General features: G+C 48.1%; 1 protein-coding gene across 1 annotated transcript; it reads left to right on the forward strand.

Annotated features, from left to right (window-relative positions):
- Positions 1–1874: 1874 nt before the first annotated feature.
- Positions 1875–10709, forward strand: CHCT1 (CHD1 helical C-terminal domain containing 1). The gene is made up of 6 exons (XM_081171513.1): positions 1875–2090; positions 3208–3339; positions 4009–4184; positions 6806–6905; positions 9642–9820; positions 10415–10709. The coding sequence occupies exons 1-6, from the start codon at positions 2028–2030 to the stop codon at positions 10566–10568; spliced, it is 804 nt and encodes a 267-aa protein (XP_081027639.1). The 5' UTR covers positions 1875–2027; the 3' UTR covers positions 10569–10709.
- The last annotated feature ends 2743 nt before the right edge of the window (positions 10710–13452 follow it).

Raw genomic sequence — 13452 nt, forward strand, 5'->3', positions numbered from 1 at the left:
AGTAAATTAAAAGGGCAAAGTCCCGTCCACTGGTGAATTGAGCAGAGCTGATCAGAACAAAGGAGTTGGCTTCCAGAGGCCTTAAGTAATTTGTATTGTTGGCATCTGTTACGCACATCTCCTCGTTGGGGGCTTAATTTGCATTTCCCAAACATCTGACGCAGGAGAGGGATGCTGCTTGCTTCATTCCCAAATTCAGCATCAAAGTGTTATTATAGCCAGAAAGGTCACAGACCTGCTTGTGTTTTGTGATATTCCAAGAGACTTATTCTGAGGTTTTCGCCTTCAGCAGAGCCGGCCCTACTGTTAGGCCAGGGATGCATTCGCTTCTGGGAGCCCACAGGCCAGTGGTGGATGAGGCCAGAGGCAAACGTGGGCAGAACAACAAAGGCAACTTTCTGCATTCCCATTTAAAACACTTTTCGCCCACAACCAAGAGGACTAGAACCTTGGTTTTGTAGGGGGGAAGCACCATTCAGCTGTCATGGATTGGCTGGATGCAGAGGAGGTGAGAGGCAACACAGCAGCTGGGGGGGAACCCCCAAGGCAAGAAGGCTCAGAGCCAGGGCACTGATGGTGGGACAATGATGAGTAGGCAGAGGGAGAAGAGGCAGCAGACCCAGAGGAGGCGGTGGCGGAAGCTGAAGAGGTAACAGGGTTTAGCAGCAGGGAGCAATCCAGAATCATAGGCAGAAACGGAGGCTGGAGAGAAGGCGGGTCAAGAGGCAGAGATGAGGCAGGCTGGTGAGGAAGTCAAGCTGTCTCCGCTCCTGTGACAAGCAGCTCCTCTTCCCTCTGGTCCCCCAGAACCTGAAGAGGGATGAAGAGGGCAGAGCAAAGACACACAAGACAAAGGAGCCTCAGATTGCTTGGGAAGAGTTAGCTCCACTGCCATGATCCCAACACCTGCCCTGATGTTAGCAGCAGAGAATCTGCTTTGCATGCAGAAGGTCCCAGGTTTAATCCCTGGCGTCTCTAGAAGGGATGAGGGCAAGATCCCAGTCTGAAACCCTGCTGAGCTGCTGCCTGTCAGTGTAGGAAATGCTGAGCTAGATGGAGCAGCCTAACAGTATAAGGCAGTTTTCTGTGTTCCCTTACAGCACAAAGATCAGGGCCTCAGCAGAGACATACGGGGGCTTTCGAGGGGCAAGAATAAAATGTTTTCAACCATGTGAGAGAGATGGAAATATATCAGAGGAGCACTGAGGAGAGTGGCCTAGAGGCAGAAGGAGGGCATCTCCCCCTTTGAAATCAGAGGCTTCTTAGAAGCTTGAAATGGAAGAAAAGAGGCCGACAGAGAGAACTGTTAGGAAGAAAATTGTGCAAAAGGGCACAGTGACCTTCCGGAGAATAAAGCGTACAGGGAGTGGGAAAATTCTTGATATAATTATTCTTATTCCTTTCAAAAAGTAAATCTGAGACAGATTCCAATGCTTGTCTGGGATACCACTTTACAGAAAGTTGAACGCCCGCAGGATAAATTTAACAAACCTGTATTTAAAGGGGAAATCCCTCTATTTAATTTGGACCAATGCTTACTAGTCCTGCCAACAACTTTCGGTGACTAAGTCTCTCCTGCAGGAGGAATGAGAGAATAATGAAAGAGTGCATCTGAGGCAGTGCAGAATGTGTTTTTGTTGTTGTTGTCGTCGTTCACACCTCCACAGAACAACCAAAATTCCTCGAAAAGAGACCATGATTCCTTCAGACATCTGAGGAGGCATTAAAATGATGGGAGCCATCAAGAGATGAGACTTAAGCCACACACACACACACAACCAAACACTCCCCCTGTTTCTTCTCAGGGAAGCAATCCCTCTTCCTTCGCTTGTCATAGGAATTTGGAACCAATTCGCCTCAGAGGTGAGGTCACAAACGCCGGCTTAGATTCAAACACACCCACACAGGCCGGACTGTGGCCCACGACACCCAGCTCATCTTTGGGTCCCTTGGCCCCCAAAGAGAGTCCCTAGGGAGCAGAGAAGGAGAAGGGAAGAGGCGGGATTTGGCTAACGGAGAATTCGGCCATGGGAGAAGCAACTGCCGGAAGAATGGCAGGCCTAGAAGAGTGGAGGAACAAGGTTTGCCAGGTCTGTGTAATGGGTACATTTTTGTAGTTGTTTGAGAAGAAAACCATTCCTTTGACTATGCATTTGGAAAGTTACCAATACTTTTCAGTTTCCAAAATAGGCAAGTGGGGGGGGGCAAGGGACATGGCAGAGGCGTATAAACTTATGCACAATATGGATCTGCTGGGGTCATTTAGTGAAGCTGGCTATTGGGAGACTCAGGAGAGAAACTTATTCACACAACACATAGTTAACCTATGGAATTGGCTCCCACAGAAGCTGGCGATAATTCCAAACTTGGCTGCCTTCAAAAAAAGGATTGGACAAATTCATGGAGGGTAAGGCTGTCCATGGGACGCGGGTGGCACTGTGGGTTAAACCACAGAGCTTGCCGATCAGAAGGTTGGCAGTTCGAATCCCCATAACGGGGTGAGCTCCTGTTGCTCAGTCCCAGCTCCTGCCAACCTAGCAGTTTGAAAGCACACAGTGCAAGTAGATAAATAGGTACCACTCTGGCAGGAAGGTAGACGGCATTTCCGTGCACTGCTCTGGTTTGCCAGAAGTGGCTTAGTCATGCTGGCCACATGACCCAGTAGCTATATGCTGGCTCCCTCGGCCAATAAAACAAGATAAGCACTGCAAGCCCAGAGTCGTCCGCAACTGGACCTAATGGTCCCTTCACCTTTAAGGCTGTCCATGACTACTAGCTGCAATGGCTGTGGTCTGTCTCCACTGTTGAAGGCAGTATGCCTCTGAATACCAATCGTTGGGAACTTTACTTATAGAAAGTGCTCTTGGGATCAGGTCCCGCTTTCAGCCTTCCCACTGCGGCATCTGGTTGGTGGCTGTGAGAACAGGATGCTGGTCTAGACGGGTCTCTGACCTGACCCCGGAGCCGGGCTCTTCTTATGTTCACAATGAGGGCTGCTGCCGCCCCCCAAAGTCTGTCACCTGAGGCAGTTGCCTCATTTTGCCTAAGGATAGAGCTGGCTCTGTATGTCCACACTATTATCATTGTCTCAGCTGATTCTTCTGCCTCTTTCCTTGACCGGCCTTTTGCTTAGAGATTGCAGTTTTGCTTACTTTTTACCTGCGGGGACCCAAGAAAGTGACCTCTTGGGTGTCCAAATGTTTGCAGGCGACTGAGCTCCAGCTTCCAACCTGCCGAGACCGTGAGACGTCACACAGAGAGACCCTCACGAGAGTCGCGCCGTCGGGAGATGCGCTTGTCCACTACGCAGATGGACTGACACAGGACACCTTCAAAATAGTGAGAAAGAAAGCCATTCCTACCCATAGGACATGGTTCCTTAAACCGTGGGCCATAAAACTGTTGGGCATTGCTCCTGGAATACAAAGAATACATACACACACTCTCAAGGGATGGAGGAGAAATCAGATTCAGTTCACGTATAAAGGAGAACGCTGCAGTTTCCAAAACAATACACAAAGCGAAACAGCTATCCTTTGAAATTTGCAGGTCTCTGAATTTGCAGTGAGGTTCCCCGGCAAAGTACAGTATACAAAAATGCATAGAATAGTAAAGTGTGCATAAGCATGCATATATTAGTGAATAAAGCCAGTGTGTGGTAATGCTTTGGTGATTAAGATTGTCTTCCATAAACAGTTTTAACAGTGAATCCGTAAGTGACTGTGGAGGCCAAGTCTGGATCCACACGTCCTTCCATAGTGGGGACATTGGTTTCCAGGCGGGATTTGATCACAGTGTGGGTTTGCCAAACGTGCCTTCCTCTTACCTAATTTCTCTCTTGCGTCCTGAGTTCGAGTGTCTTCAAAGCCCATGACACCTTTGGTAAAGGCTGTTCTCCAACTGGAGCGCTCACAGGCCAGTGTTTCCCAGTTGTTGGTGTTTATACTACTTTTTTTTTAGATTTGCCTACAGTCCCCCACCACCACTTTCTTCTCTCTCCCTCCCCAGTGTAAGGAGTTCCTGAGACCCTTCAAGAAATGCCTGCGGAAGCTGAATTTGCCCAAAGATTTCCCGAAGGAGAAGAGGCTGAGCTGCACCCGGAAGAACCTGACCATCCTCGGGGACCATATCAACATGTTCCTTCAGCACTACTGCAAGACCTGGGAGCTGAAGCACTGGAAGAAGTAAGGGGGGGCCTTCCGCGGTTCCGCGGAATGAGGCTGCGCAACAGCATCCCAAAGTGCAGAATCCACTTGTGGGTGCCCTTCCCTGAATAGCAGCACTCTTTTAAGGGGCTGAGAGTATATTGCAACAGTTCCCTCTGGCATATACTGTATTACAGTGGTATATCGGGTTACAGATGCTTCAGGTTACAGACTCTGCTAACCCAGAAATAGTACCTCGGGTTAAGAACTTTGCTTCAGGAGAAGAACAGAAATCGTGTGGCGGTTGCAGGAGGTCCCATTAGCTAAAGTGGTGTCTCAGGTTAAGAACAGTTTCAGGTTAAGAATGGACCTCCAGAACGAATTAAGTTCTTAACCCGAGGTACCACTATATTACCAAAGACAGGGCTCCCTTGCTTGGAAGTAGCTTCTGTACAGAGCCTGTTTTCTTTGTGATGAAATAGAGTTAATAAAAAATGTCATGGCACCTCCATAACCTGCGTTTATTTGCAACATACCAGCAGACTCCTAAGGCAGGTAGCATTACTGCTAGTCTTGAATCAATTCCTCAAGGAACAACTTACCCAGTGCTTTTTTCTTTAAAAAAAAATTGTTTAGGGGTACTCCCATTTTCCCACTCATATTGAAATACTGCCCCTCAATGAGGCCAAACTTAGATTCACAAAATGTTTAGGGGTATGCGTACCCCTGTGTGCCCCCAGAAAAAAGCACTGACTGTACCCCTCTGCTACTGGAGGGGACACTTTCCCTGCTTTTTGCCCCCTATCAAAACTGCTTCCTTCTGTATCTTTTGTATTTAAAGTACAGACTTATTGAGGTCATATGGAAATATACTTTAATTTATTTTGCATATGACCAAATCCTCAGTTGTTCTGAACTACTGAAGGATGGGGGGGGGGCGCTTTATGATTTAATAAATAAGAGCTATAATTCATTGTGAGGAGGGAGGCAATTATTTATTTCATGTTTGCCTCACCCATTACAATTTAATCACCAGCACCATGATAGCTTTTTTTTTTTTTTTTTAAAAAGATTTTAGCTCTCAGCTTCATTGATTAAAATTGGCCCTCAATGATTAAAATTTGGATCTCCTCGCTGAGGCTCTTTTAAATCTGTTTGTTTACAAAGTTCCAGGCTGTGTAGGTGGGAAGCAAGCAGGGACATGGGTAAGTAATACAAGACTTAACAAGGTAATCCTGTAGGCATCTGCTCAGATGTAAACCCCATAGCATTAATGGTGCAAGATTCATGAAATTAGCCCGTTAGGTCTCAGGTCATCCCCTCCACCTTAGAAAAAGTTGCATGCTTTACAGGTTTGTCAGGCAGAGTCCAAAGCAAAATTCTAGCAAGAATCTCTTTAGTTATCTGTATAGGAGCCAAGAGCAAATGTTTATTTTTCATTACCGGAATACTTAAGGATCAAGAGGGTTGAAAGAATTCCAATTGCCCAGCTCTCTGCAAGCAGATAATAAGATAATCAATTTTTCTTTCTTTCTTCTAAAGCTGTTTACAGTACTCTCCAAATAGGGCTGTGAAAGGGCAGAAGTGGGTGATTTACAAGGACAATGGCAGAATGCTATGGCAGTGCAAAAAACCAGATGGTTCAATACTGGGAGTAGTTCAATATCTTGCTAAGCAGGGAAGGGCTGTTAAGTATCATTGAAGTCTGTCAAGACATACTATATTGCCCATGAAAAGTAGCTAATCAAAGGCCGATTTCAATAATTGATTTGGTTTAATCAATTGGGCCACCAGGAGGTCAAAGGCTCCTGTATCTATCAACTCTCTTTAATACTTCTGTAAGACAAGCAACCAGGGATGGGGGGAGAAAATTGATTAAGGTCACTTTTTAAAGGCAAACCTTTATAAATCTGTACTTCCCAGAACACTGCAAGAACCAAAATCTGCCATTGTTTGAAATTTGCACTTCTCCAAATTGTTTGAAATTTGCACTTCTCCAAATTTTGCAGCGCACCGAGCCATGTAACATGTACAAAATTGCATACGCTAGGGCAAAACGTTGACCAAAAAATGCATATTTTAGTAAACTAAATAACTAAAGAAATCTATAGTGTTATTTCAGAGCTAGACACTTTGCGAGGAGATGTCTATTAGGCAGTGTTCACACCATACCTTTAAAGCACTATGATACCACTTTAAGCGGCCATCGCTTCCCCCAAAGAATTCTGGGAGCTGTAGTTTGCTAAAGGTGCTGATAGATGCCCTCTCCCTGGCCTACAAGTCCCAGAGTTCCCTTTGAAGAGGGACAGGTTGTTAAACCACTCTGGGAACTGCAGCTCTTTCCATATGAACACAGAAAGCTGACTTATAGAGTCAGACTGTTTGTCCATCTAGCTCACTGTTGTCTACACTGACTGGCAGCAGCTCTCTGGGGTTGCGGACAGGGGTATCTCCTGGCCCTTCCAGGAGACGCCATTGCAGATTGAATCCAGGGTCTTCTGCATGCACCTGAGGCATGTCCCCTGCCTGAAGTCTGGCCTTTAGCCTTTAGCTCTCTTTGCAACCATCTCGCTTTCTGGCACCATTCTCTGTCTCACGTTCCATGGAACAGTGACGTGTTTAAGTTCCCTCTCTCCTCCCACCTTTGCCGCCTGCTCTAGGATGCTTTGGAGGTTTGTCTCCCTCTTCTCAGCCCTCGACGAGAAGCAGCTGTGCAGATTGTACCGCTACAGCAAGACCGACCAAATGGCCAAGTTCCTGGTAAGAGCGATGCTTCCTTTGACACGGCAGAGAAAGCAGTGGAGGGTGGCAATAGGCAGCTGGGTAACAGGGCAACATCCAGCCTACCATGGAGGCGCAGGTCAATTTTGTGTCCAGGGCAGCTGTTTACCAGCTCCATCTGGCATGCAGGCTGAGACTCTATCTGCCCGCAGACTGTCTCGCCAGAGTGGTGCATGCTCTAGTTATCTCCCGCTTGGACTACTGCAATGCGCTCTATGTGGGGCTACCTTTGAAGATGAGTCAGAAACGACAACTAATCCAGAATGTGGCAGCTAGACTGGTGACTGGGAGCGGCCGCCGAGACCACATAACACTGGTCTCGAAAGATCTACATTGGCTCCCAGTACGTTTCCGAGCACAATTCAAAGTGTTGGTGCTGACCTTTAAAGCCCTAAACAGCCTCAGCCCAGTATACCTGAAGGAGGGTCTCCACCTCCATCGTTCTGCCCGGATGCTGAGGTCCAGCGCCGAGGGCCTTCTGGCAGTTCCCTCACTGATAGAAGCCAAGTTACAGGGAACCAGGCAGAGGGCCTTCTCAGTAGTGGCACCCACCCTGTGGAACACCCTCCCACCAGATGTCAAAGAGAAGAACAACTACCAGACTTTTAGAAGACATCTGAAGGCAGCCCTGTTTAGGGAAGCTTTTAATGTTTAACAGACCACTGTATTTTAATATTTTGTTGGAAGCCGCCCAGAGTGGCTGGGGAAACCCAGCTAGATGGGTGGGGTATAAATAATAAATTATTATTATATTATTACTATGTTTTCCCACCCTGCCTCAAAAAAATATATGAATCTCTCAATGAAAGTAGATTTCTTCTCTAGCCAGAGCCTTGGCAGATCATAGAATCATAGAGTTGGAAAGGACCCTGAGGGTCACCTAGCCCAAAGCAGGAGCATGCAGCTGCCCCATACGGGTATCGAACCTGCAGCCTTGGCCTCATCAGCACCACGCTCTAACCAACTGAACTATCCTGGCTGAAGTGGTCCAGAGAGAGGTGGGGACAGGAAGCAAGAGTCCATATCAGCACCACACATTTAAAGTTTTCATATGCCACTGTAACAGCCGTGGCCTCCCCCAAAGAAGAACCAAAGTCTCACCAAGGGCACTAGGAGTTGTTAGGTATCACAGCCATCACTGGCCAAGCTTGCTAGGCTGATGGAAATTGTAGTTCAGCAGCGCCTGGCAGGCCAAAGGTCCCCCATGCCTCCTGCAGTTTAGCCCTACATTGCAGATCCTGAATTGAGTAGGGGTTGAACCAGATTACCTGCAGGATCCTACCATCTCTCTCTCTCTCTCTCTCTCCACACTCACCCACTTTTATTATTTTAAGCTCCTTTGGGGGCAATAAAGAGGCAATAGGACTGTTCAGAGGCAGTCTCTCTCAAGCAACAGGTCTGTGGCCAAGGGCTGTTGCCATCCTACAGTGCTTGCCTCTGTTGGAAGCAGAATACTGGGCCCAGATGGGCCTTTAGGTTGAACTAGCAAGGCAACGTGTTCAATAACACCTCTCTCAGAGGTGTGGGGGCTATCGGATAGCACCAAAGAGATCCTTGGCAAATGCCCCAGCGTTGCCAGTATATTAACTCGATCTTTTTATGAGTTTTTATTAAGGCTGGGAGATGAGCGGGACAGACTGAGTCATCACTGCTTTGTTGAAATCCCTGCTATGATCGATGGTGTTCTGTGCTGCTCAGGGCTTGCTAATGTGTGATTTCCCAGCCCCATGAAAAAGGAGAGTTAGCAGAGGAGGTTTTCTTCTGGAAAATTAAAGACATCACAAGGATCTAAATCAAGCAGAAAGGCTACTGAATAACAGGCTGCATTTAAATAACTTTAATGGTGCGCAAAGCATCTGTTTTATCCTAGTGGACAGTCTGCTTGTGCCAGCTGTTGGGGCAGTGAGCATGGCTGCCTTTGGGTCAAGCCAGGAATGTTGCAGAGTCAGACTATCGGTCCACCTAGCTCAGTAATGTCTACACTGACTGGCAGCAGCTCTCCAGGGTTACCAGGCAAGAGCTTACCCCAGCCCTGCCTGGAGATGCTGGGGACCTTCTGCATGCAAAGCAGATGATCTGTCCACTGAGCTACAACCTTTCTCCTATTCCTGTTGCTAACCTAGTTAGGGCTGAACTGTCAACAGTTGTAAAGTTTAGCTGAACTTTCTGGGCTGGGTAAAAAGTGCAAAACCATGTCCTCATGAATCTTTGGAGAGGGGGGTAATTTGAGGTGGGGGTGAGGCATTCACTGGAGCTTTGCACAGCTGCAAACATCCACCCGACAAAGGGCCTCGTAGGCTTTGCATTTAAATTGCAGCTTTTCCATAATGATTCACTGAGAAAGCCATAGCGGCACCCAGTGGTTGTGCCACTTTATAAAGAAGTTGGCCATGCCTGAACGCTTCCAGCTTTGTCCTGTATTCTACTATTTCTGCACCGTTATTTAACAATGGAGATGTATATCTGGGTGCTATACAATGGGAGCAGAAGGGGAGCAGTAGCTCGTGTGAGAGCTCTTTTTGAGCATTCAAAGACGACACTTGTCCTCCGTTCCAGCGCTGCATTTTTGAAGTGCCGCAAGCCACCGAACGGGACACACTCAAGTGTGTGGTTTGATGCCTCACAGCTTAATTTAGGCCAGGAATCCTCACACAGTGGAGTCAGAGGCAACCAGTCCTGCGTTGGTTTTGTGCATGTCTTCGTATTTCATTCCAGAAAGCTTATTGCCGGTTGGAAAGTCCCGACATGGTTGTTCTGCCCGACTGTGGCAAGCTGATGAAGCTGCGTGATACCTGGGGCCTCCAAGGCGGTGCAAAGATGCAGGGGAAACTAAAACAGGTGTGCTCACTGTCGCGAGACTCTGACCTGCCTCCGGGAAGTACGTCTAAGAAGAGGTGAGTGAGGAGCATCAACTGTGCTCAGATTGGTAGGGGTGCGCAGGGGACGTCTAATGAAATCCATAATTCTCACCACTGACTAGGGATGGATGGATCTGTCATTTTCAGCTGCGTTTCTCGTTTTCCATTCTCTACATCCCTGCAGCAGTTTGAGAATTGAAAAGAATAATCCTGATGTTTATCTGCATTTCAGTGCAAATTTCTCCTAACAGAGCCAGGGGAGGATTGCAGAAGGGCTGTAACTCAGTGCTAGAGTACAGGCTTTTGCGGTCAAGTGGCCCCAGGGTTGATTCCTGGCATCTCCAGGAAAAATTGAGAATGTCTATCCAAAACCCTGGAGAGCCCCTGCCAGTCAGTGCTGACAATACTGAGCCTCATGGAGCAATGGTCTCGGTATTAGGTAGCTTCATTTACCGGGCACTTACAAGAAGGATGGGGATCTGTGGCCTTCCAGATGTTGTTGGATTCCTGATTCCAGCAGGGCCATCGATCGGGGATGTTGTGCATCCTTGCTGGATATTTCAGCAACACCCATTGGAAAATGGGTTCCCCACTCCTCTCTTAGGGAGTTTTCCCACCCTGTCTCTTCAGGCTGCACAAGAGGCCCTCAAAGGAAAGAAGGAAGGAAGGTGTCGATATCAGTCACCCCACGTACATGGCTACCATCTCACCTACCTCTACCAGCAATGAAGCAGCGAAGCTTTCTCCTGCGGCTGAAGAAACTCCTTTAAAGACTGACCGTTAGCATGTGCGGCGTTTACCAAGGAGACAACACACACATACAATGTACCCAACGGAGAATTTGTAGAAAGACGCCTTTTAAGTTAGGCCTCTGCAGAGACTCGGTGTCAACAGCTTATATAAAGACCCGCTTCCCGAGAGCATCTTTCCTGGAGTTTATGATTCAATCTGCCTCCCAACAGTGGTTTGGGAGCACCATGAGGGTCAAAGATAAGTGGGCAGGGAGGTCTGTGAAGCGGAGAGGTGGAATGGCTCTGCTGAGCTGGGCTGTTGAGAACTGGAGTCCAAAACACAGCCATTCAAACTGGGATCAGTGGGAGTTTTAGTCCAGAACACATGGGGTTGGGGCACGTTGAGGAAGGCAAAGCTCCCTTGCTTTGGTGATGGCTTTGTGAGGTTTTAAAGAAAGTGGGGATTTGATGAAAAACCATTCAAATCAAACCTCTTGCAGCAGGAGAGGGCAGAAGGGAAACCCCTTCCCAGTTTGTGGTAGCAAATTAGAACTTAATATTTCTCTCCATGGGACGCAGGTGGCGCTGTGGGTTAAACCACAGAGCCTAGGACTTGCCGATCAGAAGGTCGGCGGTTCGAATCCCCGTGACGGGGTGAGCTCCCGTTGCTCGGTCCCTGCTCCTGCCAACCTAGCAGTTTGAAAGCAAGTCAAAGTGCAAGTAGATAAATAGGCACTGCTCTGGTGTGAAGGTAAACAGCGTTTCTGTGCGCTGCTCTGGTTCACCAGAAGTGGCTTAGTCATGCTGGTCACATGACCCAGACGCTTTCTGCAGACAAATGCCGACTCCCTCGGCCAATAAAGCGAGATGAGCGCCGCAACCCGAGTCGGTCACAACTGGACCTAATGGTCAGGGGTCCCCTTTACCTTTTTTTCTCTCCATATAATGTTTAAATCCTCTAAGGTGGCATGGGGAACCCTAGACTCGAGGGCAGAATGCAGCTCTCTGAGCCCTTCCACAGGGCGCTTGAGACTCTCCCCAGGTGAAAAAAAGAAAGTTAACTTTTCCTAGAAAGTCACTTCCTTAGCAACTACTGTAGTCTTTTGATCCTGAACTATAATGAAGCAGCAGTGCCACCTAGTGGCCACATGCCTCCTGGTGTGTACCACACAAGGCCCAAGTATAGTGCAAGGGCCTTCATCCTTTGTAGGCCCAGGATGCCCCCTTTGTAATCCAAAGCTAACGATGGGGCCGGCTCTACTGTTAACCAAAGTTCTATGTGATTCCCCATGGGAGTGGTCACAGACCGCATCTGCACCATCCATTTTAAAGCACAGTGATACCACTTTGTACAGTCGATGGCTTCCCCCCATGAATTCTGGGAGGTGCTGTTAAGGATACTCAGAGTTGTTTGGAGACTCCTGGTTCCGTTCCTGGAGCTACAATTATCATTCTAGAGTACTTGAAGTGTCTCTTCACAGGGAACTCTGGCAGCTGTAGCTCCGTGAGGGGAATAAAGGGATTCCTAAAAAAACAACACCCACAGCTCCCAAAATTCTTTGGAGAAACCCAAGGGTGTTGCAGTGGTGCTTTAAATGTGTGGTGTGAACATGGCCGTAATTAAGATTTGGCGCTAGATGAGCGCGGGTGGCTCTGTGGTCCAAACCAAAAAGGTTGGCGGTTCGAATCCCTGTGACGGGGTGATCTCCCGTTGCTCAGTCCCAGCTCCTGCCAACTTAGCAGTTCAAAAGCACGTCAAAGTGCAAGTAGATAAATACTTACCACTCCGGCGGAAAGGTAAACGGCATTTCTGTGCGCTGCTCTGGTTCGCCAGAAGCGGCTTAGTCATGCTGGCCACATGACCCGGAACCTGTATGCTGGCTCCCTCGGCCAGTAAAGTGAGATGTGCGCCGCAACCCCAGAGTCAGTCACGACTGAACTTAACTGTCAGGGGTCCTTTATCTTTTTTTTAAGGCTCCTAACAATCAGCTAACTATGGACAATAGTCAGTGGTAGTCATGGTCGTGTTGATTAGTTTCTGTGGATTTACTCTTGTGTAGAACAGAGACCTGTTCCTTTGTACCTGATCACACTGGAGAGGAGATAAGAACAATGGGCTCAAAAAGTTAAAGGAGGGCAGGAGTTGTGGTCTGCTGCCCACAGGCGATTTAGGATGGTGTGGGCCATTCCCCTACACAGGGTACTGAACTGAGGGGGGGCGGGCAAAGTAATAATAGAACCTGCCAAAGGGACAGAAAGGGAAGAAAATGTGTGTGAGACACAGAATGAGAGCCAAATCCTTTGCGGATGAGGGAGACTGGAAGCACGATTCGTGTCACTGGTTTGTGATGTCAGGCAAACAGAAGGGCTCAGTGGCAGTTTTCTTTCCCAAAATTTCTCTCAAGAGCTTTGCTCCATGTTGCTGTTCCCAGCTGTGTATTGAGGCCTCTCCCTGCTCCTCTACCTCTGTCCCAGCCATCTAATTATTATTACTAGTATTATTAATCTATCCTTCACCTCAAAGTCTTAGGGTGGGCCGTAACAAGTAAAGCACAATGTTAAGAACTGTTAAAAACAGCTCGCAACCCCAGAAATAAGGTGGATCCTAAACCGTCCAAAGCCGGAATAAAGAGTTGCATCTTTCCTGCACTCGATGAAAAACGGGATAGTGAAGGTGCCAGACGCAACTCTGCAAGGAGTCCTATGGCTTGGGGGTTATTCAGACTGAAATCACTCGGCTCAGGTGATCACCCACCCTCATCCGTGCCCCCAGTTCACCTCAAGTCTTGCCATTCCCCAAAACCCCCTTTAAAGGGAGGCGGCGCTTCACAGAGTGGCTTTCTGAACTGTTGTGTGAAGCCTCACTGTAGGGGGAACAGCTTACCTGGGTCGGCCTGCTGTTCCTCGTGCTGCAGTTGGCATGGCTGCCTATCAGTG

Source organism: Podarcis bocagei (genome assembly GCF_964188305.1).
Source record: "Podarcis bocagei genome assembly, chromosome: 15".
Classification (NCBI taxonomy): Eukaryota; Metazoa; Chordata; class Lepidosauria; order Squamata; family Lacertidae; genus Podarcis; species Podarcis bocagei.

Excerpts from the sequence above, each read along its gene's own strand:
- CHCT1 (XM_081171513.1), top strand. The coding sequence starts at position 2,028 with ATGGGAGAAGCAACTGCCGGAAGAATGGCAGGCCTAGAAGAGTGGAGG. Across the intron at positions 3,340-4,008 it reads CACAGGACACCTTCAAAATA|TGTAAGGAGTTCCTGAGACC; the intron begins GTGAGAAAGAAA and ends CTCCCTCCCCAG. Across the intron at positions 4,185-6,805 it reads GAGCTGAAGCACTGGAAGAA|GATGCTTTGGAGGTTTGTCT; the intron begins GTAAGGGGGGGC and ends CGCCTGCTCTAG.